The following is a 14,087-nucleotide window of genomic DNA, read 5'->3' as shown; positions in this document are numbered from 1 at the left end:
ATTTATACTAAACCTAATTTATTTTAATGTACATAAATATCTTTATTTACAGTTCAGAAAAAAAACCCATTCATATAAAAATAGTATTGTACCTATGTACAAACTCAGTCTTACGAATAGGGTTGAATCAGAGTGTACAATGCAAACAATAGGAATAATAAGCAGCAAAATCAACCATTTACAGATGAAAGCTGTTCTTCATGTCAAATATTTGTTAGCATAGCAACAGACCTCCCTCAAAAGGAATTCAAAGTTGTATTATTCAACAACAAAGATGAGTCTTTAATTTAAGTCACTGAATTAAAGTCACAATTTGCTCCACATTTCAGTTTGAGTTATTGTCAGCACTGCATTCTATATGCCAGTGAACTCCCCAATACCAAGGTGATGGGAGGGACAAAACACAAAACGCCGCTCCGGCTGTGTTGGCTATGAGCCTCCTCAGTTGAAGTTGAATTTAAAGTTAAAGGGTCCAGAACCGAAAGGGTTAAAACCCTGGAAGCCATGGAAGCCTCCATGGAAGTGACTGCTCTGGCCGTGCTGGCTCTCGGGATCCATGGGGTCCTCCCCATGGTCAAACTTGGTCCTCATCTCTGGAAAACACAACAGCACAAAGCAGCTTACCACAACTGTGGATTATGGGTCCAAGACACAATACACACAAAAACATTAAGCAGCCCAGAGGCCTTACGCTGACTCTTCTTACCTGGGTTAGTGAGAACCTCTTTTGCCTGAGCTATGTCTATAAACTTCTTCTCTGCCGCCTTCTTCTCCTCCGGATCCTGAAAGTTGTCCGGGTGCCACTGTTGTGCCAATTTCCTGTAGGCTTTGATAATCTCCTTTTTTTGAGCGGTTCTGTAACCATAGGGAAAATATTAGTCATTTGTTGAGGACAGCACCAGCTTCTCTCTCCTAATAATGATTGTCCAAGTGCTGGGAGTTCACACACTGTAATAAACATTAATTTTTATGAGTGCTTCCATTGCTTTAAATTAGAGTTCCATCTTGAATTTTAAGTGGTGCTTTTGAACTCAAATGTTCAAAAGGAATAAATTATGTAATACTTGTGTAGCAGGCTTTTTTGGTGCAGTGGTGTGTAACAGCTGCTGAAAACAATCTTTAAGCAAAACATCAATTCCTTGGTGAAGCAGCCTTAAAAAAAAAAAAAAAAGAACCCACTTATAAAATACTAGAATTATCTTTGTGAAAGTCCGCCTCTAACACAGTGCTGAAAACGTTAACACGCTCACCTCTTCACCCCCAGGATCTTATAGTAATCTTTTTTCAGAGACTGCTTGAGAAGTCGCTGAGCTTTCTCCAAGCCTTCTTTTATCTGCCGGTCATTCTCACTGTGTTTGGCAGCAGTCTCATAGTCCTTAATAGCTAGGAAATAAAACACGCAGGATATGAATAAGCATCGCTTCCACAATCAGAGCCAACAGAACCACAAATGCAACATTTAACTAAATGAGCTGGGAAATACTGGAAAGATAATGTTACGAGGTAAACTGAGGTAAACATAAAATGACAATTTCCACAACCATCACGACCCACAAAACATCACTCTAGTCACACTAGTCTCCTTTGTCATTGCAGCTATGAAGCCCTTGATTTGTACAGTAGCTGTACAGGGAACCCCGGCGCCCTGGTATCGCGTGGCAGCAGCTCCAGGCTGTTTGTGTGCACATGTTCAGGTGCTTTGAGGGTTGTTTACCCTGTGAGCTGAACTCAGGTCTCCTGACAGTTTCAAGGTCTGCACCACTTCTGTCATTCTGACCTGCTGATGTGTTCATTCCAGCTTAACGCCAACAAACACGGCACCTCCTGCCTGTTGCGAAACTGATTGGAGTCAGTACTGTAGAGCTGAGTCTAACTCTCTAACTGTCTAACTCTTAGTTAGATTTTTTTATTCTCTTAATTCGCTGGCTAGTTTCGTCCTGTTTTTTGGGTGTGACCCAACAGAAATAAATATTCTGCATAAAGCAGAGTCTCAATGCCATTTTTACATTTGAACCTTTCTATAATCTTTTCATTGAGGTCGCATTGAAATATAACAAGCCAGTGGTTGATTAGAAATTTCAAACACCAGTTGTTTGCGTCCTTTAATGCATTTAAATTTTATTTTTCTGTCTGAAGCCCTCTCTCTCTTTTTTGGAACCTCACCATCAGATAGCTCAGGGTGTTTGAAACACCTTTGGCTAAAAAGCAGTGTGGTGGCGCTGTGGTTTATTCTCTGCCAGTGCCAGATTGCTATTTTGGTGACTTGCACCACAGTGGGAGGTATAGGGATGACTTTACGGACAGCCTCACAGAGCATTGACTACATTCAGCAGGGAGTTCACAAACAGGATGTTATGACAATAACAACAGAACTATTAATGTCCGATTCCTACCAGGAACTACCACCATGCAGCTACTCCATACCAACGCCCTCCCCTTTCAGCTCATTAACTTCCTGCACAGCAAAATTAAGTGTCAGCTTTGAATTAGTCTCTGATTTGAATTACGCACGTCAAATCAATAGTTGTTTTGAAATCTGAGGCACTGGAAAGATTACAAAGTTTCAATAATCCTGGTTTTCAGCACCTCCTCCAGACTTCTAATAACAATTGCATTTTCTTACCATTAACATAATAAAAGAAGATTTAGTTAAATTAGGAAGCAGACCATAACAACACAGCAAGATGCTTACATGATATGATTTTAGTAAACCTCACTGGTTTTGTAGCATTACAGGGACCCCTTGTGTTAGACTCCTGGTATGACAGTGATAATTACAACATACTTTATTAAGCAACCTTCAACATTCTTTATTTACAAATATTCTAAGGCTTAGTTTTAAGTGATAATAATTAAGCTACATTTGAGAAACACTATACTTCACTTACAATACCATTAACCAAGTGAAAAAAATGCTTAACGGTAGAAATAACTCCCACTGAAAGTTTTAAATGAAACTGTCCATGTGCTTTGTGAAATGTAGAAGGTGTGTCGGCTGCTTAATGAAGCAGCCAAGTTTATACAGGAGCATTTAATTCAAAACGCCACCCTCTTCACCTGTGTCTTGCTTTGTCCTACCTTTAATAAAAAAGACTGTGGGTTTCTCAGGCTTAACAGACTGACTCCATTAAATTGAGAAACACAGCTCTAGTGTGGCTTACCTTCCTCATATTGTTCTTCTTGCATGTAAGCCTCGGCTCTGTCCTTCAGCACATTAACATTCTCTGGGTTTGACTGCAGCACTTCGCTACACACTGAAATGGCTCTGCTTCCCTGCTGACTCTGGTCACAATACAAAGAAAACCTGACCGTGAGACACTATTTAATAAGAGCGTAGAGTAACTTGTAATGTAATTGTAATGTTTTAGTGAATAGGGCTCGTACCTGTCCCAGGGCATGGCAGATGCGCTCTTTGGCAAGAAGAGAGAAATGGAACACGTTGGGCTCAGTCTTCATGACGGCCTCATATTTGCTCACTGCCTCCTCATACCTACAGTAAAGACATGCAGGTACAGTGGGTGCTGAGGATGTGGATGCAGCCCTACAGCTGATGCAAAACACATAATGCAATTGCTTGAATACAACAATCACCTTTGCTCTTGAATGAGCTCCTCTGCAGACTGGATCTGTTTGTTGAGCTTCTTGACCTGCTTGTAGTGGCTGTAACACTGTTTGTGATCTGGATCCAGCTTTAAGCACTCTCGCACTTCGCTACAGAGGAAGAAGAAAATAGTAGTGTGAACAGGCTATGCTTTACAGTCAACCTACAAGGGCTGGGCAAAATACCACGCACACACTTTTTGGCCCTTACTTGAGGGACATCTCGTGGTCTCCAAGGTTATAATAGATGGTGCTGAGCTTGTAGAAAGCCTGGGTATTGTCATTCTTTAACTTTGATGCAGCCTTAAGGTCGCTGATGGCTTTCCCGGTCTCCCCCATCTGAATAAAACATTCAGCTCGCATCTCACGGGAAGTCACATCCCAAATGCAGGTCTGTAAGAGGCAGACATTAATTCTTACAAACTGCAGTATCAGTCGCTATAAAAATGTTCTGAATACACCATTAAAGAAAACACGAATATTAACAAGCATAAAAGACAATGGGACTATGCTGACAAGGCCTTACCTCAATGATGGTATCAAGCTGGGCAGCAGCTCTCCAATAATCCTTGTTGCTGAAGCTGCTACGCGCCTCAGTCACCAGCCTCTGAAGTTCATCTGACTTGCTCAGCTGACTCTGGGCTTCCTGTTCTTCTTTGTCACTGGGGTTGGACTTCAACTAAACAGTGCAGGGTAATAGATTATATTTAGTGTTTACATCACAAATAAAGACATGTTGAAGCCATTTGATGGTCTATTGCAAATCTAACCAGATATTAAGTCTTTGATTCTAGTGTGGTCTTTGCATCCTAAATGTACAGCACCCCCACAGTTACCATATATTTGAATAATATCCATCATAGAAGTCATCATAATTAAGTGCAATCTCTGCTGACACATACAGTACATTACAAACAAACCTATTAAGTGTTGTGTGCTAAATCAGCTAAATCGAGGACCATAAGCATGAGTGCTGAAGGCAGCAAAACAGCCTGCACCTCTGGTCATATCCCCGTGACACTGTAACAGCAAAATGTCGAGCATGTAAAACTGGAGAAGCCCAGAAGCCTATTAGCTGTAAAAACAGGTTACAGTGTGTGGAAGTTAATGAAAAAGACTGAATAAAAAGAAGTGTCCACTCATGCATGTAACATTCCTTCACAAAAGAACTGTTACTTCAGGTAAAAGGACTTGATTTTCCCTTGCACAGCTCACCTGGGAGTTTTTCAGCTGCAAGAGAAACCTTACAGTTAACAGTAGATACAACAAGGACATTTATGTCTTCTGGGGATGTTTTGAAACTTCAGTGTAACATGGTAAATGTAACGGAAAAATGCATTAGTGAGCTGCAGACTTAATCCTTAACGAGCAACAATAAAATGATCCCTAATGACCCAAATGAGAGCTCACTGCCAATTTAATTATTATCCACAATCTTGCGCAATGCCTTACGTATGAACGCAGGGCTTCCCTGCTCTCTGTGGTGATATGCAGCAAAGTCTTCTTATCTGACACAGAAAGAACTTTTTTGCCGCTGTTACAGTCAAACAGGGCGATAATATACTGTACTTACCACCTTCTTGAAGTCATCCTCTGCTTCATCGAGTTTCCCCTGCTTCAGAAGGAGGTTTCCTCTTTGAAGTCGTGCCTATTGCCAGAGTAGGAGAGGACTCATTTAGCATAAGACAGCATGTACAAACTTAAGGACACAGTTGTTGTAGCTGGATTTGGTGCAAACTATAAGTTAGCCCAACTTAAAAGCATTGGGCATAAAACAAACGAGTGTACAGAAATAATTTCAGACCAACTAATGTAAAAAATAACTCACAAAAGTGAAGTCGGGTTTAAGTTCAATGACTTTGCTTAGATCTGGCAGTGCAGACTTGGATTTCCCCATTGCTAGAAACACTGTAGCTCTCCTGTAGTAGGCCATGTAGTTCTTGGGATCCCCGTCTTGCAAAAGAAGATCAAATCATGAGACGTGTTCTCTAAGGTTCAAGTAAAAAACGTCACCGTTAGAACTCGGCATATGCCACTAACCTACAGCAGCGTGGAAATGCGACAGGGCGTCCGCCAGCTGTCCTGCAGCGAGCAGCTTCTTCCCCATCTCCATGTGGTTGTCCACGCTCCCATCTCTGCCACAGTTCACCCCTGAGGGACACAAACACAATAACGACTGCATGACACAAAACAACAACAACAACAACAAATAGCCGCATGCGCCACTGAATCAGTTCGGAGCTGGCTTTTACGCGTACAGTGGTTACTGTAGCTCAGTGTTGAAAGAGGTTTAGCTTGACGTAACGTCATTTTGAATGCGCCAGCCTCAACAAGCATCACAAAACAAGAGATTTACCTAAAACAAACAGGTTAGCACAGTTCGGCTAATATGCTAATTGCTGTCTGTAACTAAAGTTTATTAGTTAGCTTAACGTTAGCCTGTCAGTTTAGCTAACTGCTTAGCTGACGGTTCGTTAAGTGTAGGTTACCTGAACCTGACATTAAGTTGCTGGTTCCCGTTTGCGACTACTAATAGTGTTATTTTTAAAGTTTGTGAGTTCCTTACCTTCATATCTCATGTCAATCAAAACGAGAACGTATGGGACGTAAGCCAGTATTTTGTGAGCTACGTGTTCTATGGAAACCATGATTAAATCTAGATATAATATGTCTAATATGTCTCTCGTTGCGTCCGGGCCAACTCGCGCGGCTGTCAGTTCTAACTAACGGCAACGTTCGCTTTAACTCTCAACGTGCCGCGCTCGCTGCTCCGCATTGCTCCTCGGGTTCCAGTCACCGCGGAGCTCAGACGCTCCACCGGCTGGTCGTGGGGGATCCTGATTGGTCTGGCTCTTTGGAAAGCCCCGCCCACCGCGGTTGGCTCAACGGAGAGAAGCCACGGCAGCAAAATGTCAGCGTGTGTGTGCGCGCGTGGCGGCACGCGCGCGCGCGCAACACGTCTCCATGCCGTTATGTGGACGCGTTCATTTGAATATGTAAAGTAGACAATAGATTACTTTCTGTCAACGTTACGGACTGTTCTACAAACTTTATCTTGAAATAGAAATTGTACTCTACAAATGCTTAATTGTTTCAAATTGAATTCTATTTTCCTTATCAGTTTAATTCATTATGCTAATAATATTTAAATAAAATGAATGGATGAATTAAATGTATCAAGATGATTTGTGACAGGATCTTTTAATCATTGTTACTAATCTACTACTTACTAATACTAAACATCTATGTCTTTGTACTGTACTGCACAGTTAACTCTCTAATATTAACAGAAATTATAATGTTTTTACAAAGCATTATTTCGAACTAATACACACATTTTATATTATTTATTAATAAAAATATTTTTCACATCAGAAGACAAGTCACACATATGCATTCGTAGCTGTCCTCTCAATGTTGTCCCTCGTCTCATAAAGACTGCTGTCTTTGCTGAGTCTGGTGGTTCTGGATGATCCGCTGGTTCTGGACGATCCGCTCTCACTGGCGTCAGAGCGAACTGAAGACACAATGCTTTTGTTTGTGAATGCTGGGACGACTTGGTAGGCACCGGGCAACTGGTAAATGGGTTCAGAGCGTTTTGAACTGTGAGGATGAAATTTGACAGCGTGTGAATATTACTTCATTGGTAGGTTTAAGTAATAAAAACCATGGAGGAAAAATGTGGCAGTGGTTTACCGTGACTGGCAACCTTCCCTCCCAGCAAAGATGCTGTAAATAAGACCTCCGACAATCAGTAAGGTGGAGCCGCCCCAGCCCAAAAAGACTCCAACGCCTATTTCAAACCTGCCGATAAATAAAAAAATATTGAACATACAGCTCAACGAATGCAATAATAACACTAGTATTTGACTGATACATTGCTAAATAAATGAGTTACACATACTTCTGGGCTTTGTAGAAAGGGTCTTGAAATTGTGCTCTAATTGTATTTCCATAAAAGGAGAAAGCAGTCATAGAGCACAACCCTGAACACAACACAACAACAACACAACACAAACTATTCAACATATGTCTGGATTATTAGTGCTACAGTGCCTTTTAAAGTGACTTCATACTAATAATTATCAGTGTAACCTGCTTTACTGTACCTCCAATTAAGTAGTTCATGCCCCCAGCAAAAGTCACTCTAGCATTAGCCCTCTCGGATCCCCCGATCTTTGTGCACTTCATTCCCACCAGCACCAGAACCGATCCGAAGAAAGCCAGGATAACAGAGGTGATGACGAGAGCCCGGACCATGTGGGTGCCCCCTGTTCAAGAGCAAACCATTCAGCATCATAGTAAATGCACATGTGCGCAAGTACAAATGTTTTTTTACTGTATGTTCGCCACACGTTGTTCGACATGTTACTTACAGCTGAGCGCGAGCAGCGATGGGATCTTTTTGCAGTCGGTCATTCCCGTGGAATCCGTCACGCAGTCCTTCCACAGGTTGGAGAAGAAGTGCTCGCTGGTCAAGACTGAGCTCTCCACTTCAGAATAAGTCCAGATCTCTATGGGCAACGTGGAGCAGACCAGGACCCATCCGCACACACAGACCACAAAGCAGCCGATCTCCATGTACATCACCACAGTCCGGGAACCCATGTCCTGCCTGGAAATTCAACCACTAGACGGAGGAAAGGCAAATGCGAGTGATGCACAAGTCCCTGAGCACAAAATGAAGGACATCTGGGCGTCTTGATCTGTTGGTCCAAAAGTCCCCCATCATGTTCACTGTTAAACATACACAAACACGGTGAACGTGTTTTGTACATCATGGCATGTTTTGCCTTGGACCATTTTTCCTCTGTTTTGTGAGGGTCAGTCTGATGATGTGCTTGTTGTTGGTGCCCATGAGCCTGGCAGCACAATGATTGCGCATGGTTCATCTTTTACTGTACTTCAGGTTATATATCAAACCCAGGGATGGCACAGATTTGAAACTAGGCTGAAATGGCCTCACGGTTTTATTCCACTGATTACAAAAGAACACCTTTAGTGTAAAATGGCTTACATTCAAGATTTATTTACTAGAGGCCCACTAATGTGAGCAATATGATTTAGACGTAATACAGAAATACACAATAATTACAACATTGCACAATAATTAAATCAGCACAGTAATTATTACAGTTAAAACGTTTTTTTTAAATTTCATGTTTTATGAATGTTTCTAGTTATATTTCCAACATAGCGACTAAAACAATAAACAGAACACAGACTATGCATACATGTATTGAACTTTAATAAAAACACTACAAAACACAATGAAATGAATATAAAAATCTGTATACAGTACATTGCACTAAGAATAAAGATTTAGTGTGTCCATCCAGTAGGAGCAGAGCTGGACCCAGATGTGGAACATCTGCTGTTCGTCTCATTGTCATCGGCTGTTGGTTTGGAAAACGAGGATCGGAGATCTACACGAACGCGTCCCGTTCTGAGATCTTCGGCGTTGATCGAGAGAGGTTCGATATCTTGGAGGCGCTGACTCGTCTCGATCCCTTATAAGATCCCTGCTGCCTGGAGTATCTGTAGGCTCTGCTGTAAAGCGTTTGACCTCTGGTGCGAGGGAACGTGTAAGCGCCTTGTGAGGCATACACAACTTCACTGTAAGACAAAAATGTTGGCGGTTTAAAAAAAAACAAACAAAGCAGTACGAAGTTAGCCGCAGAAAAAGGGGGAAGATGGATGATTTAAATACCTTTCAGGTGAAAACGCTCTGAAGACTGTTGCAGCATAAAGCACCGCTCCCAGGAGAATAAAGCAACTACCCACCAGACCAAGAAATATGGGAGTTCCTACGTCATACCTGGAGTCAGGTTAAAGGTTAATAAAAACATACCAGAAACAGGGATAGTTAATTTTTTGATATTTATAAAAATACACATAAATAATATAAACTTCATTGTTTTCCAGTTTCATCACATACTGTATAACCAACGTATAACTTATTCTCCAATGTAAAACGATTTACCGTAAGAATGTTGGACTAACGATGGTTCCATAGCTCGTTCTGATGACGTTGCTGATGTAATATCCGTACGCAGAAATGTCGGACACACCTGTGTGCAGAGGTTTTGTTGACACCAAGATACAATGGAGGCAAAACATTTCTGCCATTTACAGGAAAATACTGGAACTGCACTGCTCACCACCGGCAAAATGAAACACTGCTCCGGCAAAAAGCAGCTTGTCCTTGGCCTTATCGGCTCCACCGATGTAAGTGCACTCCATCCCAACAAAGCACAGCACCGCCCCGACAGATCCCAAAATGATCCCGCTCATTAGCAATCCTCTCACAACATGGATGAAAGCTGAGGGAGACAAAGGGAGTTCAGGACGACAGGATGGGGAAAGATTGAACAAAAAAGGTGACATTTCTCCCAGAGTGTTTTCTCCGAGCTCTCGTACTGAAAAGAGGCTGATCATCAATAGTGCCCGAAGGCTCTTTGCTACGTGAATGTACTTATTATCATGTTCAACGTTATGTGAATCACAAAATTTCCTCTTAGCTTTCGTAGCTTTTGCATGAATAAAGGCTACATATTAAATGGATCTCTTTTGACTTCACACAGTTTAATATGAGTCTATTTAAACTGTAGGATGACTGACACTGTGATGAAAATGCATCTGCCTAAAGTTAACTAAGACGAGCTGATTCTGAATCTTGGCTGTTTTAACTAAAGCCTTAACATGTGTGTGTTTATTTGCTTATGAATAAATTTGTTTGATGTACATTTATTAGTACAGTAATAAATATTTCCTGTCTGCTTGTGTAACCTTGTAAACATTCTGTAATGTACCTGCCGATCTTTTCATTCACAGTCAGAAACTTGTATAATCATTGATGCGTATCTATTTTAAAACATAACTTACAGGGGACGTCCCAGAGCGTTGGGAAGTCTACACAATTGGTGACAGACGTGGAATCCGTTGCACAGTCCTTCCACAGGTTGGACCAGTACCACAGCACCTTAATAACGTTGGAGCCTCCTTGTCCCCCCAGTTGTATGGTCCTCCAGTAGTCCATGGCTAAGGTGCACAGCACCAGAATCCATCCCAGCGTTGAAGTCACAAAGCCAGATATTTGTACCAGACGTTTCCTCATGTTTGAAGTCGCTCACTTGAACCAGCTGTTCACTGAAACACTCTCACTTATCACCATTCATTCTCTGGGCAGGAGATGCATGTTACTTGTTTTAGAACGATGAGGGCTCTGTGTGAGCTGTTTACTGTAAACCTTTGACTATTCAGGCTTATTGGCTTATTAGCACAATATTGTCTTTGTCTGCTTCCCTGACACATTAAAGTTGCGTTTTATCACAGTACAACAAAACAACAAAGACACAAACATGTAGAAGTTTAAACCTGTTTTGTTCTTTATATGCATTTCACCAGAAACAAGGAAAATTGCACATTATATAAAAAAATCTGTTTCCCACATTCATTAAAACACAGAATTAAACATTTGTGTATTGCTTTTAATATCAAAATTGTCATGTTTAGTTCAAAGTTGTTTAATAAAAGCATTCAAAAGCACAACAACCAAGATAAGAAAAAAAGTCAAAGATTTTTAGTAATTCACAAAATACTGTTAAAAAGTAACATGCAAATATTAGAGAAATACAAATATTTAGGAGTATCAATTTCCCTCAGAATTGTGGTGAAGAGTAACACAAAATAGAAATGTACCTGCAGCAAAACAGTGCACAGTTATATGACGTTTTCTCTGCTCTTGTCATAAACCCAGACAGTTTAATATTTCACGCAGTGCTTTTGAAATAATAGATAGATTAATCTTCAGCAGTGGCTTTAAAAAGAAACATTTTATATTTATATCCTTCAAACATACACATTCTTATCAAAGTGCTGCACCCTGGAGGAGTTGCTGTTGTCTGGAGGGGGTCTGTGGTTTACAGACACTGCCTGTCCTCTTGGGTACGAGGAGATGTGAGAATGTCTGGCAGCACCTTTATATTTGTAGTTCCCCCGACTGTGGCTGTAAAGAGACAAAAACAGACAAAACAGACACGTTTTCATAAAACTGAAACTATTTTGTAAACCTAGCATTCTTTTCATACTGTGAGAACCTTTTGCTAAAAGAATCTGCGATGGAGAAGCAAAACATGCCGCCTCCCAGGATGCAGAGAACAGAACCTCCCCATCCAATGAAGAGCGCTGCTCCCAGCTCATACCTGCAGAAAGAAACAGCTGATTCCTTGGGTGGACTTAGGCAAATGGAACCATGAGAGTAGAATCACAAGGTTCTTACTTCTGGTCATAAAACATGGGGTCAAAAAACTCTGTTGTTATGCGATGTGCATAAAGTGAACACGCCGACAATGAGCAGAGACCTCGGAACACGGAGAAGAAGGCTGTTAGATGAGATTACAGGAAAATGTTACCATGGAAATACTGGAGCATTCTTACCACAAAGAATGAAATTCACTCCAGCAAAACAAGCAATCCTGGCTTTGTTTTTGTCCGTTCCTCCAATTTTGGTGCATTTCATTCCAATTAGGGCAAAAATAGAGCCGAAAAACCCCAAACAAACAGCTGCGATCATCAGTCCCCTGCAAGCTTGGATGTAACCTGCAAATGTAACGCAGAGGTCAAATTATATCATAAATGAGGTATTCGCTGTATCTATGATTACACATGAAGCAAGAAATGCAATCTTTTATGAGCTAGTTTGTGGTATTCTGGTGGTTGCTTGATATGACATGTCCCACTCAGACGTGACGTTGAGACAAATATTACCCAGCAGAGTACGCACTGAAACTAGTCACCCATGTAGAAACTGCCTGAGGTTTCCAGTAAATCTCCATTATTGCTTTCAAGCTCTTAGAAGTAAAGCTAAACATTGACGTATTTGGAGGCAAATGAGTAGTTCCGTGAAGATTTCCATTATACTTTATGATCTTCATTAGGATTGTCTTGAAACTTTATTTTCTGGCAAAACTTTTTAGTGCTTTTATAAAGCACTAAGATTAAAGACATGAGTGAGTACAAAACTATTTGAGACAGAAGGCTAAAAGGAAACCATTTTTGACCTTGTGCTATTTCAGAATTTAGAAATTTGAAAAGAGATGCTGCATAAATACAAATGTAAGCAGAGAAGAATGTTAGTGAATGACAACTCACCCTCTAACGCCAGCATCGAGGGGAAATCTCTGCAGTTGGAGAGTCCAGTTGAGTCAGTAACGCAGGCCTTCCACAAATTGGACCAGAAGTTTGATGTAGTGATTACACTTCCATCATTTGAAGACACCTGCCAATAATCTGTTGGCAAGGTGGAACACACCAGGACCCACCCCGAGACGGTCAAGATGAAGGCCAAGATTTCTTGAAACATACTGCTCATCTTGCAAACAAAGGGTCCTTTGATCTCCTGAAATTTAAGTTGGTGGTACCTGAACCTTGTGTAACTGGGTTCTGCGATGCCCGGCTCAATAGCTGGGTAGAGATTGATGATTAATGTGTTGTGGACTGTTATATTCTCTGGGGAGGAGTTTGCCCTCAACATCCACGAGTGACCAATGGTCTTCCAACCCTTAACCCAGTATACGTCATGGAGAGGGTGAGCTGGCAAGGACAGAGAGCACTGAAAGTTCTGGGTGTGGAAACCAGAAAAAAGTATTTAAACAATTTTGTCTCCAGGCAAGGTTAAATGAACAATTATTTCATTCTTTGCGTTAAAAGCTTTTCCTGTGAAGGCTTGAAGGAGAGCTGGATCCAATCCTTGCTACCACTGGATAAGAAGCGGGGTTCATGCTCAGGAATATTATATTAGTCGGCACAGTGAGAACAGCCTACTGTATACAAAAAGGCACCATACTGCACCAGGCGGTGGGTTCACAGCCAGGTCCTTGAAATGCTCAGTTAACAGCGTTATCCACCACACAGCTTATTTATAGAAAAGCCATTTACTTCATAGACGTCTGTTATTTTGTGTAAATATCCTGAAGGTAAATGTAAAAAGTGTTAGTGTGTTAGTGTTAATCAAAAAACTAAAAACCTCTATTTATTCGTGGGATATATTTGTGTCAAAACAGTTTCTTACAGTAGCATGAACGCTTGATGATTTAAGCAAAATTTTATTAACAAATAATAATGACATTCATTACTTCATTTGATTCCATTTAAATTTACAGTACTATATATATGTATTGTAAAACACTAAGTATTTATAAAATACTAAGTATAAATAATAAGTATTAACTATGTTTTCTATCAAAAGTACTTAAACATCAGAAATAAACAATTGCCTGTGATTAATTAAATGTTAAAGTGTGAATTGAGAAAATTTGTGGAATTGAAGGAGTTTTTTAAATGCATACTTGTATATATATTTGGGAATTGAGCGGTAGAATAACATTTGCCATTACACACTCCCCCCTTTCCGGTGCTACACGTGCGTGGGCTAATGATTGGATGAAAAGACTGACAGTTGTGATGGACACGTCTCTCAGCCAGTC

General features: G+C 40.8%; 4 protein-coding genes across 4 annotated transcripts; all 4 read right to left on the bottom strand.

Moving 5' to 3' along the window:
* Positions 1-259: 259 nt before the first annotated feature.
* On the bottom strand, positions 260-6,437 carry dnajc3a (DnaJ (Hsp40) homolog, subfamily C, member 3a). Its single transcript, XM_029137617.3, has 12 exons — positions 6,167-6,437; positions 5,641-5,751; positions 5,429-5,553; positions 5,174-5,248; positions 4,127-4,279; positions 3,812-3,993; positions 3,592-3,711; positions 3,385-3,490; positions 3,162-3,282; positions 1,251-1,383; positions 707-855; positions 260-593 (listed from the first exon to the last, which is right to left on the bottom strand). Exons 1-12 carry the CDS (start codon positions 6,246-6,248, stop codon positions 442-444), a joined length of 1,509 nt encoding a protein of 502 aa, XP_028993450.1. The 5' UTR covers positions 6,249-6,437; the 3' UTR covers positions 260-441.
* Positions 6,438-6,825: 388 nt separating this feature from the next.
* cldn10c (claudin 10c) lies at positions 6,826-8,299 on the bottom strand. Its single transcript, XM_029136868.3, has 5 exons — positions 7,977-8,299; positions 7,710-7,871; positions 7,505-7,586; positions 7,297-7,404; positions 6,826-7,203 (listed from the first exon to the last, which is right to left on the bottom strand). The coding sequence occupies exons 1-5, from the start codon at positions 8,206-8,208 to the stop codon at positions 6,984-6,986; spliced, it is 804 nt and encodes a 267-aa protein (XP_028992701.1). The 5' UTR covers positions 8,209-8,299; the 3' UTR covers positions 6,826-6,983.
* A 265-nt stretch (positions 8,300-8,564) lies between these two features.
* LOC114847381 (claudin-10) lies at positions 8,565-10,859 on the bottom strand. The gene is made up of 5 exons (XM_029137026.3): positions 10,486-10,859; positions 9,762-9,923; positions 9,584-9,671; positions 9,311-9,418; positions 8,565-9,216 (listed from the first exon to the last, which is right to left on the bottom strand). The coding sequence occupies exons 1-5, from the start codon at positions 10,715-10,717 to the stop codon at positions 9,027-9,029; spliced, it is 780 nt and encodes a 259-aa protein (XP_028992859.1). The 5' UTR covers positions 10,718-10,859; the 3' UTR covers positions 8,565-9,026.
* Positions 10,860-11,030: 171 nt separating this feature from the next.
* LOC114847292 (claudin-10-like) lies at positions 11,031-13,052 on the bottom strand. The gene is made up of 5 exons (XM_029136853.3): positions 12,754-13,052; positions 12,040-12,201; positions 11,882-11,963; positions 11,700-11,804; positions 11,031-11,608 (listed from the first exon to the last, which is right to left on the bottom strand). Exons 1-5 carry the CDS (start codon positions 12,971-12,973, stop codon positions 11,452-11,454), a joined length of 726 nt encoding a protein of 241 aa, XP_028992686.1. The 5' UTR covers positions 12,974-13,052; the 3' UTR covers positions 11,031-11,451.
* Positions 13,053-14,087: the final 1,035 nt, after the last annotated feature.

Source organism: Betta splendens, chromosome 21, assembly GCF_900634795.4.
Source record: "Betta splendens chromosome 21, fBetSpl5.4, whole genome shotgun sequence".
Classification (NCBI taxonomy): Eukaryota; Metazoa; Chordata; class Actinopteri; order Anabantiformes; family Osphronemidae; genus Betta; species Betta splendens.
Note: the sequence above shows the minus strand (reverse complement) of the source record. Positions and strands in the feature narration are given on the sequence as shown.

Excerpts from the sequence above, each read along its gene's own strand:
- dnajc3a (XM_029137617.3), bottom strand. The coding sequence starts at position 6,248 with ATGGTTTCCATAGAACACGTAGCTCACAAAATACTGGCTTACGTCCCA. Across the intron at positions 5,752-6,166 it reads GATTGACATGAGATATGAAG|GGGTGAACTGTGGCAGAGAT; the intron begins GTAAGGAACTCA and ends TGTGTCCCTCAG. Across the intron at positions 5,554-5,640 it reads GCATTTCCACGCTGCTGTAG|ACGGGGATCCCAAGAACTAC; the intron begins GTTAGTGGCATA and ends TTCTTTTGCAAG.
- cldn10c (XM_029136868.3), bottom strand. The coding sequence starts at position 8,208 with ATGGGTTCCCGGACTGTGGTGATGTACATGGAGATCGGCTGCTTTGTG. Across the intron at positions 7,405-7,504 it reads CCTTTCTACAAAGCCCAGAA|GTTTGAAATAGGCGTTGGAG; the intron begins GTATGTGTAACT and ends ATTTATCGGCAG. Across the intron at positions 7,204-7,296 it reads AGGGAAGGTTGCCAGTCACG|TTCAAAACGCTCTGAACCCA; the intron begins GTAAACCACTGC and ends TCATCCTCACAG.
- LOC114847381 (XM_029137026.3), bottom strand. The coding sequence starts at position 10,717 with ATGAGGAAACGTCTGGTACAAATATCTGGCTTTGTGACTTCAACGCTG. Across the intron at positions 9,672-9,761 it reads AGTGTTTCATTTTGCCGGTG|GTGTGTCCGACATTTCTGCG; the intron begins GTGAGCAGTGCA and ends CTCTGCACACAG. Across the intron at positions 9,217-9,310 it reads AGAGCGTTTTCACCTGAAAG|TGAAGTTGTGTATGCCTCAC; the intron begins GTATTTAAATCA and ends TTTGTCTTACAG.
- LOC114847292 (XM_029136853.3), bottom strand. The coding sequence starts at position 12,973 with ATGAGCAGTATGTTTCAAGAAATCTTGGCCTTCATCTTGACCGTCTCG. Across the intron at positions 11,964-12,039 it reads AGTGAATTTCATTCTTTGTG|GTCTCTGCTCATTGTCGGCG; the intron begins GTAAGAATGCTC and ends CCGTGTTCCGAG. Across the intron at positions 11,805-11,881 it reads CCCATGTTTTATGACCAGAA|GTATGAGCTGGGAGCAGCGC; the intron begins GTAAGAACCTTG and ends TTCTTTCTGCAG.